Source organism: Ctenopharyngodon idella, chromosome 7 (assembly GCF_019924925.1).
Source record: "Ctenopharyngodon idella isolate HZGC_01 chromosome 7, HZGC01, whole genome shotgun sequence".
Lineage (NCBI taxonomy): Eukaryota > Metazoa > Chordata > Actinopteri > Cypriniformes > Xenocyprididae > Ctenopharyngodon > Ctenopharyngodon idella.
Genome location: NC_067226.1, coordinates 38809548 through 38823638, shown reverse-complemented (window position 1 = coordinate 38823638; position 14091 = coordinate 38809548). Strand labels below are relative to the sequence as shown.

General features: G+C 37.8%; 2 protein-coding genes across 11 annotated transcripts in view; both read left to right on the top strand.

Annotated features, from left to right (window-relative positions):
* Positions 1-6879, top strand: part of dok7a (docking protein 7a) — a 47737-nt gene extending 40858 nt beyond the window's left edge. For both annotated transcript variants that reach the window (XM_051900290.1, XM_051900289.1), the window contains exons 11-13: positions 4677-4752; positions 4829-4984; positions 5699-6879. In XM_051900290.1, coding sequence (XP_051756250.1) covers positions 4677-4752; positions 4829-4984; positions 5699-5844 — 378 coding nt within the window. In that variant the 3' untranslated portion in view covers positions 5845-6879. The remainder of the gene's footprint in view (positions 1-4676; positions 4753-4828; positions 4985-5698) is intronic.
* A 5929-nt stretch (positions 6880-12808) lies between these two features.
* LOC127516029 (sodium/potassium/calcium exchanger 2-like) overlaps positions 12809-14091 on the top strand; it is a 70379-nt gene continuing 69096 nt past the window's right edge. For 4 of the 9 annotated variants that reach the window (XM_051900299.1, XM_051900298.1, XM_051900297.1 and 1 more), the window contains exon 1: positions 12809-13167. The gene's annotated coding sequence lies outside the window, so the exon portion shown is untranslated. Of the gene's footprint in view, positions 13168-13385; positions 13446-14091 lie in introns of all 9 variants that reach the window. The other 5 variants (XM_051900295.1, XM_051900291.1, XM_051900293.1 and 2 more) reach the window with 2 other exon arrangements.

The window sequence follows — 14091 nt, the reverse complement described above, 5'->3', positions numbered from 1 at the left end:
CGTTTTCATGTTAAGCATTTTAGAATGTCCCAGTGGCGATATCATTTTCAACTGATGAACATTAGCCTATGAAAACTGGTAAAACCTTTAGGAACTTCAAAAGATAAAACAGCGAAACTCCTAATATTATTTCCAATAATTCCAAACTATGTTCATTTTATTGAACTATGTGAATTTTATTTAATTGTCACCTAGGTTGCAAAAGTGCATTCTGCAAACATTAAGGTGGAGATCCATGTTGCATTTGTTGGAATTCATCGCTGAAGGTTTGATCATGGCAGATTTAGTCACACAAATAGTACGAGTGGCTTGTGAAGAAACAAAGACTGGCTGTATGACACTTTCATTGAAGCAGAATTTCGCTGTGTAGATTGCTAAACTCCAGCGCACATGTTTGTTTTCAGATCATCAGCGCTTCTTCCGCATTTAGAGGGAGCGCGTGCACAGAGTTGCAGAGATTAAGTAAAACACAGGGAAGACAGTATATCTTTTTAAGGGAAAAGCTCTATTTGGGGGATTTAAGCTCTTTGCATCTGGCAACCACAAGCATATCCCAAAGAAAAAAACACGTTTTCAGGATAAATAACGAGCGGGCCAATATCATGACGATAATTTGTAATCAATCGAGAGAAGCAGATATCATTATCGCGATTAAAATCTGATTAATCGTGCAGCCCTACTTGTAGACTAGAATTTTTACTACACAATTATGAAAAAATTATTCTGAACACTTCAACACAAACAACAATATAATGATTTAAATTTTGTAAGTCAGTTTTTGTGTCAGCTCTGCTGTATGCATGGGAGTGTTGATGGCCATAAATATTTATGTGATTCACACCAGGGGAGACAAGACACTCCCACAGTGCCTAATGGCCCATCAAAGTGGAATGCTGTGAGGCAGCCTTAACAAAGATTGTGAGGAAATTTAAAGATTTTAATCTGTTTTATTGTACTTAACAAAAATACTTTACATAAAACTTAAGACATATACTTGAATTTACACATGAAACAACATGTAGTGGTACAGAAGACAGTGTACATAGGGAGAGACAAGACTTTTTTTTACAGATATGGGTGGTTTGAAAAGCCCCACTCACCCACCTCTGCATACCGTACTTGCTCACGTAGTGTTACGGCTTCTCATGCAAGGAAAATGTCCAGGATGGAGGGGACAGGGACACTTTGCAGCCCAATGGTCAGTGGGAGGTGGTCAACAGAGCACACACACCTGAACACAGTCACACATCTCTGTGGCAGTTCCTGTTCAACTGAAGACAAGTGAACATTGCATGCCTGGCATTTCTATGGTGTAAATTGCTTTTACCACGCACTGTGGTGCACACAGCTCCGACGACCAACCATCAGCTCAGCTCCTGGAACTGGTACATGGTCACCACTGGTCCGTTTGTGGTGCTGCTTTCTGTGACACAGCAGAGCTCAGTTGTGGTCCAGTTTTACGTGTGGGCGGGAATCGCAGAGTCTGTGGAAACATGTCAACATCAGTCTCTGTTTTCCATGACAGAGTGGACTGCCTGTGCTTGTCTGCTTGTTTGCCTTGGCTCTGTTCGAAACAGGTGCTTGGAAATTTTCATTGTCACATCTGTAAAAGAAAAGAAAAAAAAAAAAGCGTGAGCATGCTGATAACACAATCAAAGAAACTGTGTTATCATTACCAAAACTGAGTGAAATATATCACGAATATGTTTAGTGAGTATCACATTACAAACGTTTACACTTGAGCATATATACACAAACATTTGTAAGTGACATTGTAAGGCAATATTTTCCATAAGCTGTCAAAAGCTAGCCAAAACTAGCTAAAATATAGTCTGAAAATTCATATGAGTTTTATATTATCACCATGCACAACAAAGGCAACAGTTTCTTTAATGCCATACAGGTACATATACATCTTGAATTGAGATGATGTTTACAGTTACATCTGTAAAATATGACATCTGTGCAGTTGCTTATGCTGATAACACAAAGAAACTATTATATTATCATTATCAATCAATAATGGCCATACATAACAAAGACAGCAGGTTTCGTACAAGAACATATACTTTTGTATTATGACGATGTAAACAATTACATCTGTAAAATATTATCTATGTGCACTACATACATACATTGTCCAAATTAAACTGATAGGCAATTAGTGAATTTGGACGCACAATATATGTATATATCTGCTGACGATGGGCCATAGGACGGACAAATATCTACTGATAGGCTGTAGGCCACGAGTACCTATCTGTTGATGGGCCATACAGACCGCACGTATTTAGTGCATTTCAAACATTTACACCTGTATTCACAAACATCTGTATATTAGGCATAAGGCCGTATTTTAGCATGATCAGCAGTGTCATAGGCTAACCCAAAACCGAACATTTGTATATAAAAATATAAAGTCTACACAGTATCACATTATTTTACCATAGGCTAAAATATATTTGCTCTGAATCACATCATATTACACCTAAGCAGATATTCGCAAACAAGCTACATTAGGCACGAGGCAGTATTTTAGCTGCAGTGTCATAAGCTAACCAAAACTGAGCGAAATATATTACAAATACGCTTAGATATTTGTAAGGGACATTGTAAGGCAATATTTCCCGTAAGCTGACAAAAGCAAGCCAAAACCAGGCAAAATATAGTATGAAAATTCAGACGAGTTTTATATTATCAGAAAAAGAATTATATAACACTAAATGACTTACCCCGAACTTATATCCTCATTGTCAGCTTCAGTTCCCTGTACACCAATAAAAGTACACACTTAACACTTTAGAATGATGTATAACACTGGTATGTGTGATCAAATTCGACTGAGTATTTTGAGTCTCTTTCACACTGATAAGAAATAAAGCAAGGTGGTATCGCCGGCGCGACTGCCGACTCCAGAGTGTTAGGAGAAGACGCGGTGTGAAGTGACAAATAAGCTGCTAACGTCTCCTCTATTTTGGGCATGACACCATAACCATTCTCTTTGAACCCTGCAATCGATGAAGAATAATGGACTGTGGGGCTCGAAAGCCTGGATGAAAATGGCTTTTTCCAAGATCTAGACACCTCTGTGTGAAGACCCTGGAAGAATGGAAAGCCCCGATGTGGAGGTTGTGTTTGTGCAGACTGTCGGAAGTGCTTATTTAGTTTGCTTTTTCTGTGCGCTTCTTGTCTCTCAGCTGGCCAGTCGATGTTTAATCTGGACACGGCTTAAGACAAAACCTCCACCAGCTCCACATACTGTGGTGATTGGGCTGGTGAGTCACCCAATTCACCTGCATCAGTACTGAGAACGTCTAATTCCTCAGAACTAGATGAACCCATTGTAATGCACTCACATGGGTTGGAAGAAGATTGTTCCGATTGTGAGCGCTGGATCCAGAGGCTGAGGGCTGAGAAAGGCCCGAAACCGTCTCAAACCCCTCCCCTAGATCCATCTGCAATCCCCACGAGTGAAGCCGCCAGGCTGCCAAGGCAGCCACGGGACCCGCACCACATGGGGCGAGCTGGCCGCTCTGATCAAACAATGCCAGCTGGGAGCGCAGCATTCTAAGAGGCAAACGCTCGCAATGTTCGCAATCAACCCCCTCGAGGGCTGACCGAGCATGCTCTGCTCCCAAACAGCTCACACAAAGGTTACTACCTAAACTGCTGCAGCTGCTCACTCACCATAATATACTGTATATATATATAATGATACGGGACAGACAACACCAAATAAGACTGACAGACACAGAGCACTTGTTGAAGATCAGAAAGCTGACAACAGCTGTGAGACCGGCTCCTTTTATAGCTTCCGCTTTTCGCCGGCTCGTGTCACGGGATAACGCTGCACCAATCAAGATTGGACTAAGTTGCACATGGCTTCAGATGCAGTCACACTGAAGGTGTTCCCCAAAGTATCATCATTGACGCAGCACGAGTTCCCTTGAAAGAGAACTTAGTAGATTTTTGATATATCAAATCTTTAGTGTATAATGCATAAACAAATTAGACAGCAAAGATAGTGAGGCAATATCTTTGCAAAGCTTTTACGTAAATGAAATGAAACTTGGCATATGTCATCATAACCATCTTTGTTGGCCCAGCCATTTACAGTAGCTGTATTTTACTAATACTTTGGGTTTTGAGACAAAACCTGGTAATTGTGATGGATGGTTACCTGAATAACAGCACTACACAGTGTTCAAAATTTGCACAAAAAATGTAAGCACAAAATGCTTAGAATTTAGGATTAATTTGGTTTTATGTTATTAGTTCTTAGCATTTGAAAAATACCTTATTTAATCTCTTTTCATTGCATGCAATGCTTTTTTTTTTCATTCATTTGACTCAATATTTTTTTTTACTTCAATGACTCGTACATCAAAGGGTTAAATGATACAGGAGTGAAATACACAATGCCACACGCAACAGTGTGTTATTATGAGGCTGTCATTTGAAAACTGCATTAAACCATAAAGGCTTCAGCCTCTCTCACTTTCATGAAACGGTGCTAAACTTGTACAGACAAGTTATAGATTAAACTGGTGTGGACATGTTACTTTAAAACAAGAATCAGACTAATGAAGGTGTGTTTTTCCATGGATGAACGTCTCTCTCTCTCTCTCTCTCTCTCTCTCTCTCTCTCTCTCTCTCTCTCTCTCTCTCTCACACAGTTGGAGGAGCGGAGCCGGTTTGAGCTCATTGGCAACTGTGCTGCTTCACAGAGGATTTCTCATCATCTCACCGAAGGTGAACTCACTCGGCTCGAGGTCTGTGGTGTTTTCTGTAGGTGTGTGTGTCTTTGATGTGGGTCTGTGTGTTTCAGGTGGAGTGTTTGCGTTTGCAGTGGACGGCTCAGCGGTGATGGACAGGCTCAGAGGAGACACTGTAACATACGTGAATATTCCCACTAGCCCCACGTCAAAGAAACAGCTGCATTACATGGAACTAGAGCTGCAGGAGTCCAGCACGACCATCAGAGGTGCAAAACAATTAAATAATAATATTAATAATAATAATCAACACCATACATAGCTATATTATATGGAAGCTTGTTTCTGCCACAGAATGAAAAACAACAAAGGTAATTCCTTTATATCATTATATAGTGCAAAAAAGCATAAAAAATAAAACAGTGATTAAGTATTGGTTCTGCATATCTGTTATTGGACAAAAAAAAAATGGTATTGGTTGTCATACACACATAATACTATTAAAACGTTTGGGGTTGGTACGATTTTTTTTTTATGTTTTTGAGAAGTCGCTTATGTTCACCAAGGCTGCATTTATTTGATAAAAATACAGTAAAATCAGCAATATTGTGAAATATTATTACAATTTAAAATAACTATTTTCTATTTATTATATTATTATATTATATTATTTAATACATTTAAAATGTAATTTATTCCTGTTATGCAGCATCTTTACTCCAGTCATCAGTGTGTGTATATGTGTGTATATATATAATATATATACACACACACTGTATATATGTGTGTGTGTGTGTGTGTGTTAATCGCTAGTCTATAGGGATGCATTGTTTGATTCAACTTCTCAGAAAAACCAAGCAACGTTGCTTATGCAATCTGTCAAACTTCAAGCTTTTTAAACTCTTTCAGGCAAAACTTTTTCAGGCCAACATCAATATCTGTCTTGACAAACTTTTCTTGCCGTTTGTTCCGGTTCTGTTCAGGGAAAATCTCCAGTAAATACGCTCAGATTGACATTGCAGCGACCGAGGCAGCTCACAGAGCGGGTACTCAGCATGCACTGGGGCGAGAAGAAGGTCTACAGAGACTGGAGCAGCAGAGGAGAAGACGGGGACTGAAAGAGGACTGAACTGAGAGACACTATATCTGGAGATTTCATGATCGTCTCTTGCTCTAGACAAACTGACCAAAACACTATATATAAAGACTATATTTATGTGACATGACAGTAATACACAAAACATAGTGTATCTACAGAAGTTTCCAGTCATTTTCTCATACAGTTGATTGTGGAATTCACTATGTAGTGAATAGTGAGTGAGTGTGCAGTGTTAGTCATAGCGTATACACAAACGTTTAAAATACAGTAATGTACTGCTTAGATGAACACACATTCTTATTTTTATTTTTTCTTATTACATTTTTATTTATTTTTTTTACATTTATTTAGTTTTAAAATGTTGAATATTACTTTCTAGTTGCATTTGTATTAAATATGCTAATTTTACTTTTTAGTCTTTTTTATTAACTTAGTCTATTCTACTGAGTCATGTGAAGACAATAATTTCTACATGAAACTACTGATTTTGTATTTTAGATTCATTTTGGAATCAGAAAATCATGCATTGCAGGTGTTCACTGTCCTTTGGTGATCAAGACTGTATTTTCTCATTGTTTCAGCACTGAAGAAAGTGAACAGTTTGAACTGTGATATGACAAACATACTGCTGCTGCTAGATATTATATTAATCATAGTTATTGTGACAAAATGAATAACAATAATGCTAATAATAATCGTTTGTATATATAGGTGTAAAATAAAATTAATGTTCAATATTGTTTATCATTATTATTATTGGAAAGTTTAGTATAAGTGTTATCTGAGGACGCAGTTCTATTGTCTCACCGCCAGAGGACAGTGTGAGGCTTTACATAAGAAAGGGCAGAATATTTAGACTTTCCTTATAACACAGAATTAGACATTTGGTTTTTAATTACATTGAAAACAAGATTTGCTGTTTTCATTTCATGTTGTTTGCAGATTTATTAATCTGCAAGATTTAATTAAGCAAGTAATTATCTGAGAATTGTGATGAAGAGAAGCCTGTCATGAACACACATAGTGTGAAGCTGTTGAAAAATAAAAACATCTATTATATAATCATCTCCTTGTGTTCCTTATGATTTTCTTCAAGAGAATGAAGAAACACTGAAGATGAGTTTGGTGAGGATTCCTAAACGTACAAAGAGGGTGTCTTAAAGAAACTAAAGGATTCCGAAAATAGTTCAGCAACATTCCAGCTGTTCTAAGAACGTTTTTATAATGTTTCCGTTAAGTTATGGAAATGTTATTTCTGAATGTTCTCTAAACGTTCATTACTAACAACACTATTAACGATACAGGAAGAACGTTTGTTCAGCATTGAAATAATTGCCAGAACTTTCTGAGAATGTTCCCTTTTAGCTGGGATGGTAACGGATGGCATTGATTTGCACTGACAGAAATAAAAAGAGACAGAGTATTAAAGTAGTTACATCTACACTGCAATCAACAAGATAAAGGTGACCTCACTATTCTCGGGCCGGATTCACGAAATTCTTCCTAAAAAAAGTTAAGACAATTCTTAGATAATTATTTAGTAACAAATGCAATTATTGAAAAATTCTTAAAAAGTCCTCAAATACTTTCTTAAGAACTTTTATGGCTTTTATGTGATTGAAAGGAGGGTGTGACTCGCTAAATGAAAAACCACAACACGTCTTTTTTTTCGCTGCCTGTAGATTACAGCGCTCAGGTGCGTCCCAATTCGCCTACTTATACCAAAAGTATGTAGGCCTACCTACTGTTTTGTGAAGAAAAGGCACTTCTGAGTGTGTAGTAGAAGAATAGGCAAGCTTTGGAACATACTTCGTCATAATTGCGTCTTTAACGGACAGCTCTGTCGCTTTACCCTTACGAAAAATAAGTTTATTCAAGTGTGCTATTAGTATACTTCTTTTAAACTAAAAATGAGAAAGTATACTTTCAGTCTTTTTATATACTTCTCAGAAATATACTTTATGTAGCTACTTCTCGGCAATATACTTAAAATTGCTCTTAAGTGCTCTTATACTGACAGAAAAGTCTAAGTATATTTGGGTTATACTTGTACTTAATCTTTTGATTGAGATATAGGCTATAAGTATAATTAAGTATTCTAAGTATACTTGGCTTGTAGTTGTGTTTAATCTTTTGATTTAATACTAGCCTACTTAATACTTTTTCACATAGTTTTACATAGCCTACTGTCTTATAAACTTACATTGTTTGAAAATACTGATTTATAAAGAAAACCGATATGTTCCTAATTCTAAGTATCTGAATTTTTGTATAGGCTAGTCCACTGGTAGTGTACATAGGAATTTACTTCAAATCTACTTTAACTCTTTCCCTGCCACTGACTGAATTTTCAGGCTATGACGCATCTTCTGAAAGAGTACAGAATCTTCTGATCAAAACACAGGAGAAGAAGAAGCTGAAATAGAAGACTACTTACGCAAATCTAAAATAACACGATCATCAAACATTAAACAGCATGTAAATTAAAACTGCCTAATGTTACTGAATGAAATGCCGACCCAGGACGAGCTATAGGACTGTGAAGCTTTGTGGATGTTGATGGACTCGATCTACTCCATCTGTGTTTTGATCATTGTTCTGAATCCCATCATACGTAGTCTGGAAAATTAAATTTTCTCTGCTTTTTGTTTAAAATGTTTTTTAATGAAACTTACCCACATTTAAGTATTGATAAAAAAGGATTCATGAAGCTAGAATAAAATGTTTTTAAAATGGAAAGAGTTAAAGTACAGTTAAATGTATATTTCAAGTATAAAAAATACCTAAATAGGAACATAGTAGTATATTTAAAGTGCAAAAATAATATATATAAAATTAAAATATAAAAATATTATACTATACAGTATCTCACAGAAATGAGTACACCCCTCACATTTTTATAAATATTTTATTATATCTTTTCATGTGACAACACTGAAGAAATGACACTGCTACAATGTAAAGTAGTGAGTGTACAGCTTGTATAACAGTGTAAATTTGCTGTCCCCTCAAAATAACTCAACACACAGCCATTAATGTCTAAACTGCTGGCCACAAAAGTGAGTACACCCCTAAGTGAAAATGTCCAAATTGGGCCCAAAGTGTCAATATTTTGTGTGGCCACCATTATTTTCCAGCACTGCCTTAACCCTCTTGGGCATGGGGTTCACCAGAGCTTCACAGGTTGCCACTGGAGTCCTCTTCCACTCCTCCATGACGACATCACAGAGCTGGTGGATGTTAGAGACCTTGCGCTCCTCCACCTTCCGTTTGAGGATGCCCCACAGATGCTCAATAGGGTTTAGGTCTGGAGACATGCTTGGCCAGTCCATCACCTTTACCCTCAGCTTCTTTAGCAAGGTTTGGGGTCGTTATCATGTTGGAATATTGCCCTGTGGCCCAGTCTCTGAAGGGAGGGGATCATGTTCTGCTTCAGTATGTCACAGTACATGTTGGCATTCCTGGTTCCCTCAATGAACTGTAGCTCCCCAGTTCCGGCAGCACTCATGAAGCCCCAGACCATGACACTCCCACCACCACGCTTGACTGTAGGCAAGACATACTTGTCTTTGTACTCCTCACCTGGTTGCCGCCACACACGCTTGACACCATCTGAACCAAATAAGTTTATCTTGGTCTCATCAGACCACAGGGCATGGTTCCAGTAATCCTTAGTCTGCTTGTCTTCAGCAAACTGTTTGCGGGCTTTCTTGTGCATCATTTTTAGAAGAGGCTTCCTTCTGGGACGACAGCCATGCAGACCAATTTGATGCAGTGTGCGGCGTATGGTCTGAGCACTGACAAGCTGACCCCCCTCCCCTTCAACCTCTGCAGCAATGCTGGCAGCACTCATACGTCTATTTCCCAAACACAACCTCTGGATATGACGCTGAGCACGTGCACTCAACTTCTTTGATTGACCATGGCGAGGCCTGTTCTGAGTGGAACCTGTCCTGTTAAACCGTGTATGGTCTTGGCCACCGTGCTCCAGCTCAGTTTCAGGGTCTTGGCAATCTTCTTATAGCCTACGCCATCTTTATGTAGAGCAAAAATTCTTTTTTTCAGATCCTCAGAGAGTTCTTTGCCATGAGGTGCCATGTTGAACTTCCAGTGACCAGTATGAGAGATTGAGAGCGCTAACACCAAATTTAACACACCTGCTCCCCATTCACACCTGAGATCTTGTAACACTAACAAGTCACATGACACCGGGGAGAGAAAATGGATAATTGGGCCCAATTTGGACATTTTCACTTAGGGGTGTACTCACTTTTGTGGCCAGCGGTTTAGACATTAATGGCTGTGTGTTGAGTTATTTTGAGGGGACAGCAAATTTACACTGTTATACAAGCTGTACACTCACTACTTTACATTGTAGCAAAGTGTCATTTCTTCAGTGTTGTCACATGAAAAGATATAATAAAATATTTACAAAAATGTGAGGGGTGTACTCACTTCTGTAAGATACTGTATATGTGATGTTATGTTCACTTAAAGAAAACTTACAAGTATACTTTCACTAAACTAGTAGATTACTGAGAGTATACTTCAAAGTGTACTTTCATATAGTAAAAAATGTACTACTAGTATTAAAATAGCAAACTACTAGTATACTTATAGTATAAGTTCACATGCAATACAAATGAAAAACGTAGCTGTGAACTAGTTGTGCACTTAAAGTTTATTACTGTTACCTCACTCTAAAAAAAAAATGGTGCTATATAGTACTAAAAGTGGCTCTTTGAATCGTAATCATAGGGGAACCACTATAAGTGCTGCATAGCACCAAATCTTGGTGCTTCAGTGGTTCTTCACCAGTTCTTTGGGATGACTGAGGTGCTATATAGCACCGCTACCGTATACAGAACATGTTAAGCCCCTGTATGGTTCTTCAGTGGTTCTTTGGGGTGGTTAAGGTGCTATATAGCACCACTGCCATACAAAGAACCTGTCAAGCTCTTTTAAAGGTTCTTTCCGAGCCAAAGAACCACTGTTGGTGCTGTTTAGCACCATTTTTGTTAAAGAAATAAAATGCGATATATTTTAAGCACAACTTTATTTAGGTTGCTTTTTTATGTGATATCTGGCAACCCTTCACCTGGAGCTTTAAATTTAGTTTTCTGGTATGTCTCTAATTTTTCCAAAACAATCTTGAGTAAATACAGTGATAAAACAAATGCAGAATTTTTTGTTTTGTTTTGTTTTGTTTTTTTCTCAGGTCCACAAAATTGACAGGAAATGTTTCAGCTTAAATCTTTCCTAAACACATGTAACTATAAATCCTATACAGTATTTTGTAGGATATTTCTGCATTGGTGCAAACCTATAGCAAGGCCAAATGAGTCAAAGGTGATTCTGACACACTTTTGCCCCAAGGTGGCAACATCGGGCATCTTTTACTATGAAAGTCTATGCAGTCCAATTCACAACATAAGCCAAGTCGGATTTTCAGTTCATTTTTATGGTTTTAATATTTTAGATGAGTAGATTGAATTTGAACAAGTATGTTTCATGATAAACTAGCTGCATATAACAGTCAGTTAAGAATAATTTACTGAACTGTCAGAGCAAAAAGATACACTAAGAGTGATGTCTTGTTTGTGAACAAGATTAATTAGTACATTATTTGTTGGGCTCTAAATCAGAACTAATTATAGATCTTGTGTTACCCATCTTTTTGAATATTACTGTTGTTGGCTGGCTGAACAAACTGCTTGCGAATCTGTTGGTCAGTGTGTCACACACACACACACACACACACACACACACACACACACACACACACACAGAGAGAGAGAGAGAGAGAGACTATGCAATCATTATAAACTGATAGAGAGGTGAGTTAACACTAGCAGACTGTAAATCATGACTCACTCTGAATTGTGTCCATCAGACAGTAACTTAATGAGCCAGCGAGAATGTGTGTGTGTTGATGAGGGCAAGAGTGTTCTGGATTCTGCGTGGGCAATTGTAATAGATTCAGCAAAAAAATACTGCATAGATCTGCACAGTGAATAAAAGCAATTACCCGAATAAACATTCCCAAAAAACACACAGACACACACACACAAATGACACAACCCGACCAAACACCAGCAACACTCCTACACCCCCAACACTTTCACACTTCTGTCTCCTGAGAGTATCAGTAAACACAGCCATTATTTTAGAAGAATAAAAATGGAGAGTCTCAATTTGAGACAAAAATGACAGATTTAGAGCATCGATACATTGATCCCTGTCAGCTCACTCAGGAAACTGTCTGAATAAATGAACTCACTCAACACACCAAACAGACTCATGAATAGAGACTGACTCTATATTTTTTTTAAAAAAAGGGTGAAGGGTACATTTCCAAAGAGAGAGATGGAGAGAGAGATTTTCTCCAACACAGCCATAAATTTGTCCACAAGAAAGAAATATTCTCAATATTAATAGGTTTCTCAAACCTTGTGCTGCATTTTTTACAGAATAAACTCAAATGCAAGTGAGTCTGAGGGAGGGCAGTTATGCGTAATCACATTTGAACAGCACAGCCACAATAACCACTGCTGTGATCATCATGCTGTCTCTGTATATGTGAGTGAATCTCATGAATGGCTATAAAGAAAATTATCTCCTACCTAAGAAAAAAGAGATTACAGTTTGCATTAAGAAAATGAAGCCAATAAAGGCTTCTATCTGTGTTTGGGACATAACTTTCATAAAAAATTAAGAATTTCTCTGTAAATCTCTTTACTGCAAAAAGCATTCTTATTCTGATATTGTCAGTGTATGTGTAAAAATATTTATTCATTTGTAGGCTATGAAGTATTTAAAAGTACTATCTGTACTATATGACACAGTAGCCTAACCAGAGGCACCATTTAAAAATAATACAGTGTCATGTCAGTTATGAATGGGAGGGGGAGTATCTGTGAACATGATGGTTTGTGCTTTTCCTATCAGTCGAAACTCGTGATGATGTGAGAGTTCTCCAGTCGGAGAACGCTGCTGCTGTAACCACGACAACGCTTCCACTCGGGCCACTGTGATGTCACAGAGCCACACGGCGGCGCGGAATCGTGCTGGGCGACACCTGTGCGCGCGCGCTCTCTCTCTCACACACGCAGAAAGAGAAAGGGGCTGTGGTCAGTTTGATCATTGCTCCTCGCCATAGGTAATGTCTGGGAATAAAATCATGAAATTGGACACAGAGACGCGCTTTCGGAGCTCCGCCCCTAAATAACATCATCATCATCATCATCATAGACGGAAAGAAATAACTGGAGGGCACGAGAGAGGACGCACGCGGACTGTCAACCTGCAGCACGCGCCGCGCCGAACCGTCGCGTTCATCCATCACCTCTGAATGTAAGTCACATTTTTTCATTTATACTATCAGTGAGTTTATCTGCGTATTTATTTGCTTTTATTATACAGCTTGGAATTGATTTGTTGTAAATGGCACATGATGCATCATTAGTGTTATGAGCAGACAACGGTGCGTTAGGTCAGAACTTACCTTCACATATCAGACTATTGGTTATTTCGTGATTTTATATTTATATCATTCATATTTTGTCACACAGAGCTCAGAGGTCATGAGAATGACAGGTCTGTTTTATGTCAGACAGACGGTGATTATTCAGGTATGACAGCCATACCGCCCTTTAATAGCAACATGATAAATGACAGCATTATTAGAAGTGACATTGCCATGCATGGAGAAATTTACTGATGATGTTCATAACATGATATGACAAATGACTGGGAGAGAGAGGGAGAATGACAACACGACGAGCATAAGTAAAGGGTTTGGAGAAATACAGATGTTCATTTAATTATTTACCTTAATGTCCAAATATCAGTATTCGCAAAATAACAAATTAAACCATTACACATTATTATTATACTTAGTAATACAACAACTAATAATAATAGTGATTACTTTCAGTAAAAGTAAAACAAAATAAAGACAGAGTTAGCCTAACTAATCATACTTACCAACTCACTAAACTTCCATTTTATGTTCTGCACTTTCTGCTACTATAGTTGCTGGACTTTTTTTTTTTTTTTTAAACAATTCTTAGCACTTAATTTGTATCTATTCCAGCCACTAAGCCTATAAATGCTTCAATACAGTATGGGCATACTGGTAAGTCACTTTAATATGCTTTATAGAAAATACGATATATGTACATGTAAATAAAAGACCTTTCTTTAATCAGACTACATGACTTTCATTCATTCTAGTATTCTAATAGCATGATCAATGAGGAAGGAATAGTGTTGATC